Source organism: Bactrocera oleae, chromosome 2 (genome assembly GCF_042242935.1).
Source record: "Bactrocera oleae isolate idBacOlea1 chromosome 2, idBacOlea1, whole genome shotgun sequence".
Lineage (NCBI taxonomy): Eukaryota > Metazoa > Arthropoda > Insecta > Diptera > Tephritidae > Bactrocera > Bactrocera oleae.
Window position 1 is genome coordinate 85,379,866 of NC_091536.1, and position 19,145 is coordinate 85,399,010.

At 30.2% G+C, this 19,145-nt stretch overlaps 1 protein-coding gene and 1 long non-coding RNA gene across 4 annotated transcripts in view; one reads left to right on the forward strand and one right to left on the reverse strand.

Annotated features, from left to right (window-relative positions):
* The window catches only part of aus (argus), a 34,588-nt gene that overhangs the window by 5,992 nt on the left and 9,451 nt on the right, over positions 1-19,145 (forward strand). The window contains exons 2-4 of one of the 3 annotated variants that reach the window (XM_014234348.3): positions 2,759-4,355; positions 8,284-8,431; positions 10,974-11,224. In XM_014234348.3, the coding sequence (XP_014089823.3) occupies positions 2,837-4,355; positions 8,284-8,431; positions 10,974-11,224 (1,918 nt within the window). In that variant the 5' untranslated portion in view covers positions 2,759-2,836. The remainder of the gene's footprint in view (positions 1-2,758; positions 4,356-8,283; positions 8,432-10,973; positions 11,225-19,145) is intronic. The other 2 variants (XM_070105897.1, XM_014234350.3) reach the window with 2 other exon arrangements.
* Positions 8,704-9,464, reverse strand: LOC138855828 (uncharacterized). Its single transcript, XR_011394944.1, has 3 exons — positions 9,377-9,464; positions 9,067-9,322; positions 8,704-8,994 (listed from the first exon to the last, which is right to left on the reverse strand). It is a non-coding gene; the product is annotated as an uncharacterized lncRNA (long non-coding RNA).

Here is a 19,145-nt window from a genome sequence, read left to right on the forward strand (position 1 = left end):
ATTTATGTAAAGGAGTTGCATGTGAGGTTGTTGAATTTTTATAGAAAGATGCAAGTCGAGTGAAGCTTTCTCATAATTTTGTGCAAGTGATGGTCATTTTCAGTCCATGGAAAAATACTGTGGAAATTTTGATATTGCAGGTTGCTTTAATGCTTACATATGTTCAAGCTTCGCTTGTGATCGCCAAAGCATTTGTTGACGTCTGCATAATTTTCTTAAATAAAACTAATTTGCTTCAAAAAAAATTTTTTATTCTCCCTAAATGTTAAAAACGCAAATAGGTGGTTTAACTTACTTGGTCTAACAACTCAGGGTGCTAAGTATGCAGCAGTGATAAGCATCCTTAGAGATGGTATCAGAGTTGAATTTCTGAACAAGAAATAGTGCTTCCAGTCAAATACTTTAATTTATATTTCCCAGAATAAATGATTTCATAAATTTATAGGCAATTTATTTGTTCGATTTCTAGAGTTAAGAGAATAAAAAACCATAATTAAATCATAATATATATATATAAATAACATAAATCTCACAAAAAGTCAGTTGTAGCGCAATAAAATAAAGGCCGATCGTTTGTATTTATTATATCATTTATATACAATAATTTTTAAAATAGGTGCAGTCATCAGTACATAATTAATAATAAAGTGACACACTTTCACCTACACATGCATAGGGGCGCACAAGTAGCACAGCCACATATCTTCCACACATAATTTATTCGAAGAGATTAGAAAAGGAACAAATATAGAAAGCTTTGACTTATCATTTTATTAATGTTTGTCTTATATTCTTAATATATGTATAGTTTAATTATGAGCTACAATTTAAGTTAAAGTATATGCATAAATGTATATATTACGGTTAGGGCTGAATAAGTGTTTTAGAGTGGGTGTTAGTGTTGCACTAGCTCAGTATTTTGCTAGTTCTAGACAAAGTTTTTCACTGGACGTGCTTACACTCGTTTAAAAGCCTTCAAGGCATCAACACAGTAATTTTTGGTATTGAAAAAGTTTTTTCATATTAATTTGGTTGCTATTTAGCACGTAATTTTTATTTAAAGAATGTAACGTAAAACTTTTTGGCTACCAAAGTGTTGTTTTTGTATTAAAAAAATTGTACAAATATTGATTCTAGTTTAAAAGCGGCACTGTTTTCTACCAAATAAAAACTTTGTATTAAAAAGTGAACGCATATGATTTAATGTTATACAACCAGATGTTATTATACTCGTATATATAATTATCCCAATTATGGAATTTGCCTTCCTGTTTTTCAACAAATGGAGTTTCCTACAAGTTTTAAGGCAATCTGAAACGTTTGAAGAAATGGGAATTCCCATGGAAGAAATGTTTTTGAGGTCTCAGTGTTGGGTTTAGGGATGTGCAAAGTTAAAAGATCTCTTAGCGATTATAGCACTATAACTCGTTGTTTCCTATATTATCATAGTTTACTTCATTTTTTGAAAACCAATCACAGAAGTGCTTACATATTTTATAATAAAGAGCAGCTCGATAAAATTTTAAATGTGCTATTGACGTAACATTGATTAAAGAAAACACTTTTTTTTTGTGGAATTCCGCTACTATGTATAAATTAGTATGATTTAAAATTACGATTTCTTAAATTAGCGGTAATTTAAATGGAGGGCTTATTTTTTTAGTACCTTGGGCAATAGCGAATAATTAGCTGAAAATAATTTTTTTTTATATATTTCAGTACACATATATTTACCAAAAATCACCTTGTTTTAGGTGTGTCCCTTAAATGTCTTTAACTACCGATTACAATTTGTAAGGTCTAATTGACTATCTAATTTGAAAAAGCTTCTTATACATTATAAAGTTAATATTAAAAACATTCTGAACTAGAATTTACTCTTAACAATGTAACACGTTTATTGGAGTACATGATTAAAAAGCTTGGCCATCTTGCAGCCAACAAACCCCATTTTTGTTATAATCAATTACGCATAAATATGGCATAATTCCAAAAAAAGGTTTTCCATCTATGAGGTGTTGTTAGAAATTAACGAGAAAACTCACTTCTGCAACGAAAAGATGGAGAACTGATTATCCAATTGGTTAATAGGTTTAGTCTATTACAAGGTTAATTAAATGATGTGAACTGTACTGAAATTTGTCCTGGTTTTATTTAAAATATGCTCATAGTAACATAAGGCGGAAATCCAATATATAAAAGGAAGTAGAAACGTTAGGTTACAATATACCCCAAAGAGTTGGGCGTGGTAACTGTAAAGCAAGCCAAACTGTTGATTCTATACCTTTTACGGCAGAATTCAAATATATTGCCGCTTAGGGGAAGAAAATACTTAGCATAATTCCTTGTATAATGTTTAAATTAGTCCCTTAGGGTAGAACACATGTGTGGGAGGACATACATAGGTATTTAATAGGCATGCTTATAAATTAAAACGCGTAAGCACACATACCATATGTATGTATGAAAAATATTTAAAAAAAGCAGCACACAGCGATTGTGGATGTCTCACTCCTTTTAAATGCATTTCCGGATACAAACATATTTTTACTAGCGGTAATTAAAATGATATAAAAAGGAATATATACTTGTATATATAAAGCAGAGATACAATATTGCAACAGTCAACTTTTTTAATGAAATGCAATTACATACACACATACGTGCTTGTAATTTAATTACACCTACATATGTGTGAACATAAAAAACATATTACTCCATAAGATTTCTCATTAGCCATATTTTTTTCCTATTGCAGTGCGAGACGGCGGAAGGCAGACGTAGACGAAGCAGCAGTAGTGGCAGCAACAGTTCAGCACCAACAACAACTACTCCAATGAAGGCGACAATAAAGTACTCACCGCCTAGCTCGAATTCGAATCAAAATGTTCCTCATGCAGAATGCACAACAACAAAAACAAAAACAAATATTAAAAAAACAGAAACTACATTAGGGTGCGTGAATGTGGTAGACAGCAATCAGGAGGACGACAACAACTGTAACAACGGCAGCAACGGCAGCAGCACTAGCAACTGTAGCCACGACGATCCCATTGCAATCGACATGGGCCGCAGACAGCGGTGTAGGCACAATTATAGCCACGGTGACAGTGAAACACGAGTTGTCACAAGGGGCGACAGCATGAGTGCGAATCTGAGAAGCAATTGCTGTCAACGTGAACATAAAAATTATCGCAAACATGTGATGTCCCAACTGCAAAGCCGCAAGCGGGACGACGACGATGACGATGATAACCACATGATGAGGCAAGCGTCTGTCACAGAAGTACGGGAACGTCGCCAGCCGCAATATACACGCGACTTTACGGTAAATTTAGCGACGCAAGTCAAGACATTCAGAAGATTGAAGAGGATGTGTGACGATTTTGCAACAGCACCACATACACAATTAGCAAATGAGTCAGAAATTAAAGCAACTTTGGAATCAGAATTTGAACTGGGCACAATGAGCGCCACATTAAACGCAGGTAAAAGCTCAGTGCTTGGCGATTCGTTCGATATTAAATCAATCTCACAGGAAAGACTCACACCCACAGCGATATCAGCAACATTGCCCACATCCATGTCGCCTGCATCGTCTTCAACGGTCATTCACACGGTATTTAGCACAGAAAAGACCACAACACCACCCCCTTGCCTAGCGGATAATTTTAGTTTAAGTAACAAAAGACAATTAGTTATGCCAATTGAGGAAGAGAATAGATTAGGAAATGTATTTGCTGGTGAGCAGCTATTCAATGAGTTGCCGGTGAAACGATGCCCAAGCACTGATTGGTATGATGTCTCAACGCTTCAAGCGCAAACACAATGGCGGCATAGAATATTTTCACGACCCACTTCGAACTCGTTGTTAGTGGGTATTGAGAAGGCGTTTGCTTTTCTTGCCTCTGCCATCAATGCAAGAAGAACTGATTTGAGGTACGGGCTTGCATACAATCATGCTGTGGCTCACAGTCTTGCTGAGGCTACAGCAACAGGAAATTCGCAAACAACGACAACATTAGACTGCAGGTGCTTTAAGGAAAATAGTGATATTTGTAAGGTTGCTGATCATAAGGCGGTGGTTGATGTTGATGCTATAGAGGCAGCAATAGTAGATGAAAGAGAAATGTGCGACTTAGCAGGACAGAGTGATAGGCGAGTGGCAAGCCAAGAACATCAGCATCCAACACAACGATTTAATTTCTTTTATTCGTTTCCACTGCTGATGCGAACGAACATTTGCTCTTTGGGTATAACGGGTGTGCCGCCTTGGCCGACTAATCTTATGCTTTTATCACTACTTATGCTGAGTTTAACTGCGCCGGCCAGATGCTGGACAGGACGATCAGATGGTGAGTGTTTCATATATTTTTTCTTGCTCTTTGAAATATACAAAATATTTTACAAATATTTTTTTGAGATAATTTTAAAAATTGTTAATTATAAAAGCCTTGACAAGAATATACTTTCTAACGGAAATTTTAGCTAAACGTAGCTTAGTTTTGCTAATGTTTTCTTTCTTTCGACACTTTATTCTTGATTGTTAGAAGCTAAAAGGTGGATAAAAGCTAAATAGCTTATAATAGCTAAAATATTTTCAAATATTTTCAAAAAAGTTATAACTTATAATTATCCCCACTAGCCGAAAATAGTTCGTTCGTAAATGTTTGTTGTATTAAAGCCAAAAGCTACCTCGGTCTGGTTGGATTAATTTGGCTATTCATCTAGTTTTCGTTTGTGTTTCAAAAATTACTGCGTATAGTTTATTGCATTTCGAAAAAAAATTTGGTTATAAAAATATATTGTAGTACTATTGTATATACAACACTACAAATGGGGCCTTATTTGTACTTTTCGCGGAAATAAAAAAAAGGCACACTTTTTTAAACACTAAAACAATAGTAATTAAACTTACACCGTCACAATATTTTAATGCAGAAAGGCGTTCTATGCGAAAGAACTAAGTATATCTTGGTGTTGGATCGGTCATGGTTATTTTTTTGGAGCCGGCCGAAGACCTCTAATGCAGAAAGGAGTTCTATGCGAAAGAACTAAAAACATACCGGTGTTGGATTGATCAGGATTATTTGTTAGAGAATTAAAAAAACATGTATGCATATGTATAGTATTTTAAACTTTTTAGAATTTTTTTATTTACCAAAATATGGATCATTGTGCGATTAACAATGTTTTTTAAATACATTTTGAAAGTTTTTTATTTATAGGGGGAAAAAACGTTAAAAAATACACATGGGACACATTTTCTTACAAAGGAGGCTCTGTGTAAATTTTAAAGCAAATTTAGGGGTGACCAAATCGGAAATATATTCAAATATATTTATTAGATTTTATAATATAACAGATTTTTCCGTTAAGCTCTATATCAGTGTACATCACTGTATATAGATATGAAAAAAAGTTGACGTATGCCTGTGTGTGGAATTTGCTAATTTTGAGTTTTTATTTTGAATGCCAAATTCAACTCATAATTAAGCTATATTGCAGAAGTAGTTTACATCATATCTCGTTGAAAAGAGTCTCGCCTTTTGTGCCTCATGGCGAATGTCCGGAATGTGGCATATATTTACGGTTCACAGCGATGGCGACTGTGTCTCCGATATAGGGTAAGTGTGCTGAGCACACAACGGCGGTCAAGTCACCCCTAAGTGCATACAGAGTACATCCATATCAACTCTAACGTGAACGAGTGTATGTATATGTACATACCAATATATGTACATACCATATTTACGGCGTTTAAAAACCGTATATAAAATATAATAAAAAATTACACTAAAGTGCAGGCATTCCTATTATATCTATCCATTAGTCGAAGTGGGTACTCCAGTTGTCGTGCATATACTTGTAGATATCTACATATCTATGTATATACATACAAACATATGTATGTATGTGTGTGTGTATGAGTTTGGCTGTGCTTTTCAGTTACGCTCGGTGCACCATGCATAAAAATATGTTGACAATGTCTTCAGCGGTTTACGGTAAGGGAGACACTCAGTAGGTAATTGTTACTTTTTTATATTCTTCAAACGCGTCTGAACTCTCTGATATGCCTGCATTTTCATAAGCATTTACGCTTTGTTGTGCCGTGGGTTTCGTTTTATCCACGGTTGACACTACATAACGCTTTCGTTTTCTTTAACTTTCCATTTCTCTTCACACACTCGTGCCCAGGGTGGTTGCATGCCACTAATCTGAACAATTTACAAAAATTAAAAAGCCACAAATCTTTTGTAAGAAATGAAGGCTTAATTACGCATTGTCGTTGGATATATTTAAATGTCGGTACTTACATGTGTATATATGTACTTGTGTGTTGAATATTAATGTGATTATCGGATATGTACATAAAATTATAAATGCATGTTCATTATCATTGCATAATTTTCAACGAAATTTCTGTTATTCTCGCTTGAATGTGCCTTTAACATGCATCTACTACAATTGGGATGCCATGTATAACGAAATTTTTTTTTTATGAGTTTATAATTATATAGAATATTTTTATATAAAACTGGAATTCCAAATCGAAAATTTGTCGTCGAATTCATGCTTTCGACTGTAAGTTAAAGATGTTCTTATTTTAATAAGGGCTATTTTATTAAGTTTGGAATTTCTATCCTTGCACTATTTTGTTTTGCGTATTGAGGTTACCTGAATAATGGAGGGCCCTACAGCTTTGATTCCGCTTTTCAACAACTACTTAATTAAAAAAAAATCATTTTAGTGTCAGACTGTCGAAATTAAGTTTCAACACTTAGGTGCATTGTATATATAGTTTCGACTGTGATTTAAACCCAATATTTGCCGTATAAACGTTCCGCTGTTGGCTATGTCGGCCAGCATTATTCTTAAAACTCTATATTTTTGAACATAAGTAAGTTATCTAGCGTAAAACAGATTGTTCCAGTTCACCAGTTCTCTCAAGGCAAACGAAAATCATTAAATCAATAGAAGTAGAAAAAATGTTAACGTTTTATAAGTCTCAAGTTATTATTGGGAAAATATTTAGGGAGACTTTTCAGTTGCAGTGTTGTTACCCACCGAAATAGGATGTAGGCTGGCTTTGTAAGCTGGCACGACGTATCTTTAGGTATATAACTAGTGTGGTCGCTTAAAAAACTACTGTATCCTTTGTTTTAAAATTTAAAGGTTATATTTATATGTATTTTAAGAATACACAGTAAAATGTTTGAGGAAAAGAGAAAAATAAGTTACACGCCACAGTTGAAGTGATTCCGGCCTTCTATGGGACTGAAACAAAAAAACCATTTTCTACTAGAAAATATCTAAAATTGACAAAATGGCCGCGTTAAAAAATAAAAAGTTGAAAAAAATGCGTTGAAAGACAAACTGATGGAGCTGATTGGGTTGAGCAACTATGCTTTAGAAGGCTGTAACTCAAAAACTATTTGAGCTATCGATTTAAAATTGTGGTATGGTATTTTTAAGGGTATAACCTATCTAAACTATGTTAAGAGAGCATCATGAAAGCTCACCGTATCGTAACTCAGAGGCTTGAAATGTTATATTGAATCGTGATAGTTATTGTGTTTTCTCATCTGTCATTCTAGTAAGGCATGTATATTTTATGTATATATTTATGAGTATGAGATTACAGATAATTTGCAATCATATATTTTTTTTCGCTTGGTACTTTGAAAAATAGGTTCATAGATGCCTCTACGAGAAACACTTTAAGTATGAGCTCTTAATTGTAACGGAAAGGTCCTCCGCCTTATATTTATTTATTAATTTTTTATTATCGGATAGAAAAATTCATATCTCGCTTCCAACTACTTAAAAAAGTGTCATTTCATAGATTTCATAGGAAAATGAAGCTCTACTAAATGCTCATGAGCAAGTCAATAAGTTGCCTGTATGTTTACAAAAATATTATTATGGATTTTTGAATGACGGAAAATTTCAACCTCAAATTAAAAAAAAATTGTGTTACGAAGAATTATTATTGCATCGTCGTCTATGAGGTTACAAATAGGTTACAAATAAAATCACCTAAATATATAGTATATGTATAGAACGTTAACCTATCAATCTGATCTTGAAATCTTTTTTTATTTTATTATCATCAGGCCCCTGTTTCTAGGAACCTGTTTGCTATGTACCAATAAGTTGCCTGCTTGTTCATAAAGAGCATTAATGAATATTGATTATTGTTTTTAACATGTATACCATATGCGTATGCTTATATTATATTAAACATATTTGTATACCATGTATTTATATTTTCATTCGCAGTTCCAACAAATTGCACTTTTCCTGCACGTTGGGAAGGTTCATGGTTCCTTTCTGGCTATCAACAGTCTATTCATATAAAAGGTTCACAATTCAGTTATCGTGGTAAATGTGCGGCTTCGGATGGTAACAAATATTTGATTGTTGACGAGTAAGTTGAAATGTTCTCTTCACTTTTCAAACATTTTTCTAAGTATATACATATTATTCAATATTATAATTTATTATATAAATACTTAATTGAGCAGCAGTTCAGCGCTTTAAATAAAACCATTAAATATTATTAACAAAAGTAATGGGTAAAAAAAGTATTTAAAATTTGTTTAAAAACTTGTCCATACTGCAGTGTTATTCAACTAATTCAAAAATTACAAGATTTTTAAACACTGCTCATGAAAAACGGGGGGTTAAGCTAAAAAAAACAAAAACAAGTAAAACAAATAAGGCTTAATTTCAATGTTCCAGAGTTTTTAAATTACTATTTTTATATAAATATAGGTCTGTATTTTGAATGTTATTGTACTGCCCTTGCCATATTTACATATATACATATATTTTATGATAACAAAATTGGAATACGGTATGCGTATTAAATGTGCTAACCTCAATTAAAAAAAGCATTTTTAATTTTTTCTGTATTGCGTTAACTACTATTCCCGCTCCTTGTACTGTTCCACACAGTTTTACGTTTGCTCTTTCACACCATAGCTGCGTCTAACGTATTTGTTAAGAATTAAATTATTTTCAAATTATGTTGGCTTTTGATATTCTTATAACTTATCATACATCTTTTGAAGAAAATAATTTCTCCAAAACTTTGTTGCATTTTTTTTTCATAAAAACATTCTTCCTTTGCTTGACACTATTCGAACATACATATGTTTTTTTAAAAGTGGAACTGAACGCACCTTTTCTTGTGTGCGTTCTTGAAATCAGCCTTCAATCTGTACCTGTTTTTTGGTTTTCGTACATGTTTTTGTGTGACTATCCTTTTTCTCTACTGTCTTGTTCCCAGTTGTTTGATAATGACTTTATTTTGTAGCTAAAATGGAAATAGATTTAATTATTTTGTTGAGAAATCGTAAAAATTCGTAACTCTTTAAGTTCTTTAGAAGCAAAATACAAACGTGTTGGCAAAGAAATGTCTTAAATGTGTTATGATAATACTTTTACCGATTATTTTATTTAAACTACCTACATACAGACATAATATATAAAAAAAAAATCAATCAGCTTGTTTTGTCTTGTATGTCTTTTGAATATTGAATTTCTCTAAGTTTCATTATCGCTTTATGACGTGTATTTTTTTTTCTAAGAAATAATCAAATTTGTCTAAGTATTTTGCACAGTATAAAACGTTATTTGTTATGTTTTCTAATTTTTGATCACAGCGTTTCTTTTTTCACTAAAAACATTCATTCGTAATTGTTTTGGTATTTTATATACTGCTTTTACAGAGTTGTATTTTTTATGATTTTGTTTACTTTTTTCATGTACTTTCTAAAGCATTTGTAGGTGATTTTGTGAATTTTTTGATGTCATGTTTGTGAAAAACTGTGCATTTCGAACTATAATATAGACCTACCCCTATACATGTGATCATATAATACATAATATATTATGTGATTCGGATCCGGTTAGGACGCTATAAACGCAATAAACGCATATTTTTTTATTCAAAAAAGTAATGATATCATTCATTTTGATTCCCCGGTTTTTGACATTTACATCAAATGTCGAAATTTGTGTTCCAAACATATTTTAGGATTCTTATTATCATTTTGGTTTTTCAAAGTCCAGTGTGTAAGAAAATTAAAAAGCTGGCACCTAGAAGATCGGTTATTGCCAATCTATCTTTTTTTTCGATTTATATTCTTATGTTTGTATTAATACGCAGTATTGGGGTAAGTTTTTAATTAGTTTTGCGAAATCCTGTTTCCATAACTGCTACTTACCGACCCAAACAGGGTGAGATCGCCGAAACAACAGCCTTTGCCCGGATACAATCCAGATCTATTTTGTTACGTAGAACTGGCAGTTGTGAGAATTGTATCAGATGTCGAATAAATCTTTCCCGTTTACATAATATAGTTAAGGGTATACGATGCTTGTGAATATCGTAATGCACAGTTTTTCTGCATTTCAGTATAAAAATTTTCATAATATTTTTAACATTTAACATATTGTTTTTTATCGTCCATAATTTTCACCCATCATATTTTTATTCATTGCATAAATATCTAATTCAAATACGAAATTTTTTATTTTAAAACTAATTTTGAAATTCTTAATGAAATAAACGATCGTTTTCGCAACAAGTTGTCAATTACATTTCAATAAATTTACACATACTAACTACATAAATATTTATAAACGTATTTTTACATATAACAACCTTAAACGTTGATTAAGCATAATTAAATTCATATGAAAATAAAGCAAAACAAAAATTTTTAAAACAAACTGCACACACATGCAGTTCAAAAACATACCCACTTTACCTACCTACCTCAAAAACATACCTATGATACTTACATACATATACGTATTTATGTAATATTTATTTTAGTATTTATTTTTCGTTTTATATTAAACAATTTAAACAATTGAAATAAGAATTAAATAATTTGACATAACATTTTTGTTTGTGCCGAAACGCAAAATATATTACATAAATGCATAAATATTTGTAGGAAAGGATGTCATCGGTGCCTGGTTATCTATGAAAAACATAAAAATGTTCTTCAATATAAAGAAAGTGAGTGCGAAGGTGATAGTATGTATATGCATCAAACGAATCCATCTGCCATGGCGATGCGTAGCGTTTTAAAACAAAGCGAACATAGGGGGGGAGCTCATCCCAATTTGAACAACAACAACGGGCATTCAAGACTATCCTCATCGGATCAGTATATAATGAGATCCTATGATGATATGAATGATTGTAAGCATTAATTTTTTTTTAATTTCCTCTATTCAAACTCACTCTCTAGCTATCTATCTATCTGTCTGTCACGCTCTTTGTCTCTTTTTTGCTAAATCAAAAAAAAAAAAAAATATATACGAAATTTTTGTTTATGATTTTTTTCGTATATTTATTTTTTGGAAATATTTATTTTTAAGTTCTTATTGTGTGATTTGAGTTATGTATAATTAGTTTTGCTGATTTGTGTGCATTTCTATGATTTTTCATCCAGTTAAATTTAGTTTTCTGTTTGATTTTTAATTTCACAACTTTCATGTTTCGGTTTATTGCACCCGTTTTGGCAAAGATTCATGATAGGTTTACAGCAAATCGTTTTAGTTTGTGGTTAGGATATTTCATTAACGCATTTACTATTTAATATTTTATACATACATACATATTTATGTGCATCACGATTTTTCAACGAATAAAAATTTCCCCTCATTTTAAACGCTAATTAAATATATGTTTTCTGTTTGTTCTTCATTTCTCACTAGCTTATATTTTGTAAATTATTATTTAAGTATTTTTAAATTTCTATCGCAAGTTAGTATATAATTTATTTTAACTCTTATATATGTATATTTCAAGAATATTTTTAATCCATTTAGTTTTCGATTTTTAGTTTGTTTGATAAATGACTAATAAATGCAGGAAAAGCCAGACACAAACACCAAATTGTATACTTGTAAATAGTTACTACAAAAGCCATTACACATACATTGAAAAATGCATATATATATATATAAATAAATCGATATTTTATTCCACTCAATATTCGAATATACCGAACGTTTTGCGTTTTCTTAAATTTTTTTTCGTTTTTTTATTCATCTTTACTCTCTTATTTACTTCATAGCAAGGGTCCTCTCTCTGTCGCAAATAATCACAATTAAAAAGAAAAAAATATATATATAATTTAGTGGCAAACAATATTTCTACTACATATAATTAAAGTTAACGTTCTGAACGCAAATAAAAGACAGACTTTATTTTTTAAGCGTACGTGTTAGCGGATTAGCAGATTAACCCGTCCCAACTTTTGTAAGATACATATTTTTCAAACAAAATTCAAAACAGTAAAGTAAATCAAACAAAAAATGTCAGCGAATGGCTGGTGAACAGCTCAAACAATATACATATGTATAAATACAATACATATACATAAATACATACACGAGGAAGTTTAAAAAAATATAAAGATAAAAAAAATGTTGATAAGACGGTTAATTAAATTGACGTGCAATTGCGGTGGTCAATATGTTTTGATCTTAAATAGCTATTGTATATAAATAAAGCTGCTAAAGCATTTGCATAAATTTGCATACAATTTAATTATAACACGAAAAATACACGCTTATATATAAACATACATAATTTTTATATCATTTACTCTTTTGTGTTTGTTTAAAAATTTTTGGTTTAACACACATAACTGTAAATAATTGACTTTGTAAATAAAACTTGTTTGTTAATATTTTTATACTTAAATATGATATAAATATATATATAAATATATATATATATATGAATTATATACATATTATATATAATTATTTGAAACTGAAACCATAATATCTGATATGTATTTCTGTATTTCGTTTTTCTTCCTATTCAACATTTATTTGACGAACCAACCGACTATTATTGCTTACTGAAAAAGAAAATAATATAGTAAAGTGTTTTCTTTGTCTTTAACTGTGTGTGCTTAGCAAACTGCCACAACTTATACGAATATTTCTACAAGCCACCATATAAACACATATACTGATACTAAGTGGTAAAGGTACACCCTGTAATGAAATAAACTAGTTTTAAACTACTATAGGTCGGACTGGTCAGCAGAAAATATAGTCTTCAGTGCAATAAACTTGTAATTTTTTACGGGACAATGCCTTACGAGGTGTCAATTGTTTAGTTTCAGTCATAGTTCAAACTAAAAAAAAACTCAAAATATCAAACAGAATGCCAAAATTTGCATTGCCTGCAAATGGATGATTGCGAAAAAAATTAAGTGACACCTAATAGAGGTATAAATAATCCGTTTTTTCGAACTAGTTAATTTTGAAGTATCATATTTTGACTATATTTCGATTTTTGTCAACATTTCCTATGTTTAGTTTATTGACAATTCAAATGCTGTTCTGAAGACTGGAAATTCGGAGCGACAAGTTTTAACTCTTTTTCAGCTCAAATTCCCTATGCATTGCTTTCCATCCCAATAAAAACTATACGAAGACTTTGACTGAACGACGGACTGCAAATAATCATTTGTAAATAACTCATTTTCATTTATATTTCCACTTCCATTGTAACAGTCGCACAATAACATTAAATGTTGCAAACATTTTTTGTTACCAAAAAAAAAGAAACCAAAAAAATAATGTCCATAACTATTATCCTCCAGTATTTATTCATACACACGATCCTTGTTGCTGATGTATCCAACAAACGTAAAATCAATTGCTAATTTCAATGAAGCTACAAAATTTTATTTAAACAAAAAATATTAGTTATACACATACATATGTACATATATTGTGCGCGTAGAATTCAAATGATTTTGTGTTTTTGCGATTTTTATTGCACGAGCAAAGCCAATTAAGTTGATTTAGGACGCGTTTTCACAACAATGTGTCGCTGCTGAAAGCGAACACTTGACGGCAACATTTTCCTTAAAAATATTAAAATATTTTATTTTGTTAGTAATTATTTGCCTTTTTGAGTTGATTAAATTTTTGTTTGAATTTATTTATTTGTAAGCCTAAATGTGTGTGTCCTTGTGTGTGCTGTCTTACCCAGTCCATCCCACCGTGATAGTTTGCCATCTTACAATCCTCTTTCGTAGCAATGCGTACAAATTTGTATGTATAAAATAGAAAAATATATTTTTACCTACACACATACATATAAATGTATGTATAGTTCCTTTGGAAATGCGTAAATTTTTTATTAATAAAAACCTATACTTAATGCGCGAACATTTTTCTATAATAGGGTAATTATTTAAATTTAAGTTCAATTAATGTTTACAAGCTTTGTCGTAAAATATTTTATACGTTTTTCAAAACGAAGATTTAATTCAATAATCTCGCGAAAACCGAAAAAACTTTGTGGAAATGTGAGCATATTTAACAAAAGTCTTCGAAAATATTGAATAAATACTTTTTCATTTACTCTTCGCTCATTTATTCGTTCTAACAAACATGATTATTTATTAAGCTTTTCATGAAATTCGGATTTGGCGGTTTAATATTTCCACAAAATGCACTTAATTATTACATTCATATAACGTTAGAAACAACTTCGTCAGAAGTTTATGCTTTTTCAAGGCGACATAACCTTAAAAATCTATTAACCATTGTTTAAATCTATTATTGTTTTATTAAAAACTTATTCAAATATTTTTAAAATATCATTACGTTTTATTTATTATTTAGGAATTACTAACGTAGGTTATAACTGTGAAGAAATGTATTTTTGGCAACAATTGCTTCAGAATCTCTTTATGGTAAATCTATTAGATGTTTTTAAAAAAAATTTCTTCAAAAAAGGTTTAAAATCAAAAAAAGAAAGCATTTCATGAAGATTTTAGGTTGTAAGATGGATTTTAAAAATACTGATTGAAAACCTGAAACCTTATATTTTATGTAAACAGTTATTCTTGTAGAGTATGAACACATAGGTATATAGAGTAGAACTTATATATGGAGAGGCAAATAAAGTAACTTAAAAAAATATTCAGATTATATATTAACAGTCACATTGATAGTGGAGCATAGTACGTAGCAGACATAGCACAACAATTTGCTTCTTTTTACCGCAAAAGATCGTCGAGAGATTTTTGATATTTTACTACAACTGAATACTTTTTTTTGTAACAAATGTATCTCTATGATCTTCAAAGCTAAAAAAATACAAAATTCCAAAACTGCAGTTTCAAAGTTCTTACCACTGATAACTTATACATTTTTATTGAAGCTCGTATCAAATGCTTTTGTTTTTGAAACTATCAGGTAATTTTCAAAGAGATAAAAATATAAGTTCCTTGATATAAACATTTTTATTTGTTTGGTAAATTACTAGATTCTTAGTTTTATGAGTTAGAATAGTTATAAAGATTAGTGATACAATTTTTTAATATCCTTGGCAAAACGTAATTCATTAAGTCGATAGTTAGGCAAATAGCTGTTCTAATACGGAAGTCTTTTAAGGTTCTAGAGCAAATTTTCGGCTAGATTCAAATACAGCAAAATATGTTATGCTTTGCATTATATGTTTTCTTTTTTTGACTAAATTTCGCCCTCAAGTCCTATAATCACCACAATATATTTACCAACCTAGAAATGATAACGGAAAGCCTTAACCATATCAAGAAATAAATTTTTTAAAAGAATAATTGTTTTAAATTCCTAAAAAGCAACATAATGGTGTTGTAATTATACTCAAGAGAGGCTTTAATTCAAAGCTGGCTATAAAGTAGTTTTATAAAAAAAACTTATTCACTTAGCAAAAAAAAAAAAAAAATCTCCCCTAATTGATTTAAAAATTCATTATCGAACGGTTAACAAAGTAAAATAATTATGATACTTCTTGCCGATTGCGTGATATAAGGAAACAAGTAAAAACAAGTTGGATAAAGCGGAGACGACGCTAAAACGCGCTAATGACGCCGAGAGCATTAGCGTATGAAAACAATAATCAAAGCTAAATAAAATGCTAATCAAAAATCAATATCGAAATGTCGTCAAACGGAGGTGTATCAACAAAACCAATAGAGCCAATAAATATGAATAAACATAGAGTTGTTTATTTACTACTTGAGCGCCATTGGTCCTTAGCTAGATAGTTAGTCCAAGCATATGTATATATATATATATATATGTACCTTTATATTTACATTCACTCATCTATACAGTGTAATGAACTCCGGTTTATTTGCGAGCGCACTAAGAGTACTTATTCTAATTTATTTTCTATGCTTATAAAAATAATACAATACCAACACACGCATAGGCTTTCTTATATGTGACAGTATACTCGTACAACACAAACACTAGTTTGCTTTTCATTAGGATTTTCATAAAAAACCAAGATTTTTATTGTACACAAACAATAAACAGGTTTGTGCCTTACAAAACACTGCGACATTTATATGTACTTATAAACTTATTACTAAGTGCTCATTTACATGAAAACCACAAGCGAAAATAAAAGCATATAATAATACAAACACACATTTATAGGTGTACGCTTTGTAGGACACCAAAGGATACACACACGCATACACATATTTTTATACAAGTACACTTTTCAGTCAAAACAGTTTGGGTGAGCTAGGTAGGAGTAATATTTGCATTTGTTTTGGATTTTTTCGGTGTCATCCACAAGACAAAAGCGCAAGCAGCACACACTCGTACACATTCATATAATGAGAAAAAGTTTGCGTGTTTGCGTTAATTTCATACAAGTACTATTTCATTTATTTTAGTTGTTTTTATTTTTCTGTTTTATTTTTATTTATTTGTATATTTAACATAATGAAGTCAGTTTTTTGTTAAATTTTTTTTGAGATGAGTTTTTTTATATACATGTTTTTTTGTTCCTTTGATATTGTCATATTGATTTCAGTTAAAATAACTTTCTTCGCAATATTTTTTTAATTTAAAATTGTTTTATGTTTCATATAAATTTGATATACACTTCGTCCAACAAAATAAATTATTAACATGTTTAATTATTATAATTTTTTTATTTAAACAATCAAGCTTTCATAAAAAACAATTACCGTAAACCGAAATTTTGGCATATCTCTTCTGGTTATAATTTACAATTTTTTTTTTTTTTTACTTTTTATTTTATAGTTTCCATTGTGTACTTTAGTTTCTCAGCTGTACCATTTGTACATAAAAACAAATTCCAAATTCCATTGTAAACATAATTCTGTAAAAAATGCTGTAAATATGTTTGATATTTTTTCTAACCTTCCATTTTTAATGCTACTAAGTATATACTACATAACATTCGTGCATACATAATTTGTTTATACCCAATTTATCTTGTAAATTTGTACAGAAACGAGAGTAAATATTTGGAAAATGAACAAAAATTTACAAAAAAAGCGTATGAGTGTTAAATAAAAGCTATTTATAAATACTGATTTCACAAATTTTTTTCCCGATTTTTCTATACGTTTGTTTCTGCTTTGGATTTGTTCTGTTCATTCCATATTAATTTGTTATGTTTATTGGTGCTCGAATTCGATGCAGTTTATTACAATTTGGCTCGATTCGCTTCGATTTTTTCTTTGTTTTTTTACCTCATAAATCCATTGCTAACCCACCTCGTGCCATCCAATTCCATCTATCAACTTACCTACGTACCTTTATAAATACATACATATCTATCCACCTAACATTTCTACTGGCGCCGCCATATTCACAAGCACCACCATGATCATCACTACTTCCGCTAAAGAAATGCTAGAACAATTTGTTTTTAGTAAATGATATCGTTGGCCAACAAAAAATTAATAAGAAATACGCACAAACAATTTGTTGCTCCTTTTTGCTAACGAATTGTATACACAAATTTGTTTGTAAATCATAATTTACAGTTGAAAAATCGAGAAATGAGCGGTATATCTGATCACACACTGATCGCCGTTGTACACATATTTTTAATGTCAACTTTAAAAATGCGTTGTACAAATACATGTCTGCATGTGAATTTAGATGTGCGCGACAGTGCGTATACGCAATCAATTGTTTACTCCTCGATAGAATGCCCATATGTACCATATACTTTGTACTGTAATACCATACTTTACATGCTCATACCTACATATACCGTATAAATATATACAATGTATATTAATTTCAATTTAAATTTGAATTTAAGCTTCATTTTAAATAAAATTTTGTAATTTCACTTCAAAACTAGAAACTATTAAATTTGCCGAAGTTACACAGTATTTGTTGAAACGCGTGCATATTAATACAGTTATAATTAAAAACACTGCGAAAAGGCGAAATATGAAGGAAACAAAAATACGTTACATTCATCAAGCGTTTGTTGTGTGTGTCTTGCTCAAAAAAAAAAAAAAACTAAAAAAAAATTTAGCATTAACAATATCAATCGATTTTACATAACTCACACAAGTAAGACAAAAGACGTTTTAAAAATCAAATGCAATGTTGGGATGGGCTGCCCGGTGACCGCTAGTATTTTTTGTACTTATTCGTATTATGTACTTTTTATATACTACTTACTTACATGAATTCATTCATAATGTGATATTTTTTCGATGTTTTCGTAATGTTGTTTGTTGAATGTTGTTGTCATTTTTACATCAATAAAACGTAGCTGTATTTATTTGTTGTTTCGTTTTATAATTATTGTATACATATGTAAATATCGTTCTACGTAATTAAATAGTGTTAATATCTCATTTTATTGCTGTTGTTGTTAATGTTGTTCTCTCTACACTAACATACATACAAACATCCAAAGTGATAAATGTAGTTTTAATATAGTTTAAACGTCCATACACCCATGTACATATGTATATGTGAAATGTATGTATGTATGTACATACATATAAACATAAAAATATTGTTTTTTACTTAATTATTTTATAAATTATTCTAAGTAGAAAGAAAATTCATTTTTAAAACAATAGTCCATTAATGTCTTTCAATATTATACATATGTATGTATGTATGGGTCAGTTTAACTAAATGAATATGTTTAATTACATGTTGTTAATTTAATTGTATGTATGTATGTGTATGCCTGAAAGTGTTTCTGTAATTGATTATAATTTTTGTTTTTTTATACCGAAAATATATTACGAAATTAGCTGTAATTTAAAACTCTTTTCATGTTGTTCTATGTTTAC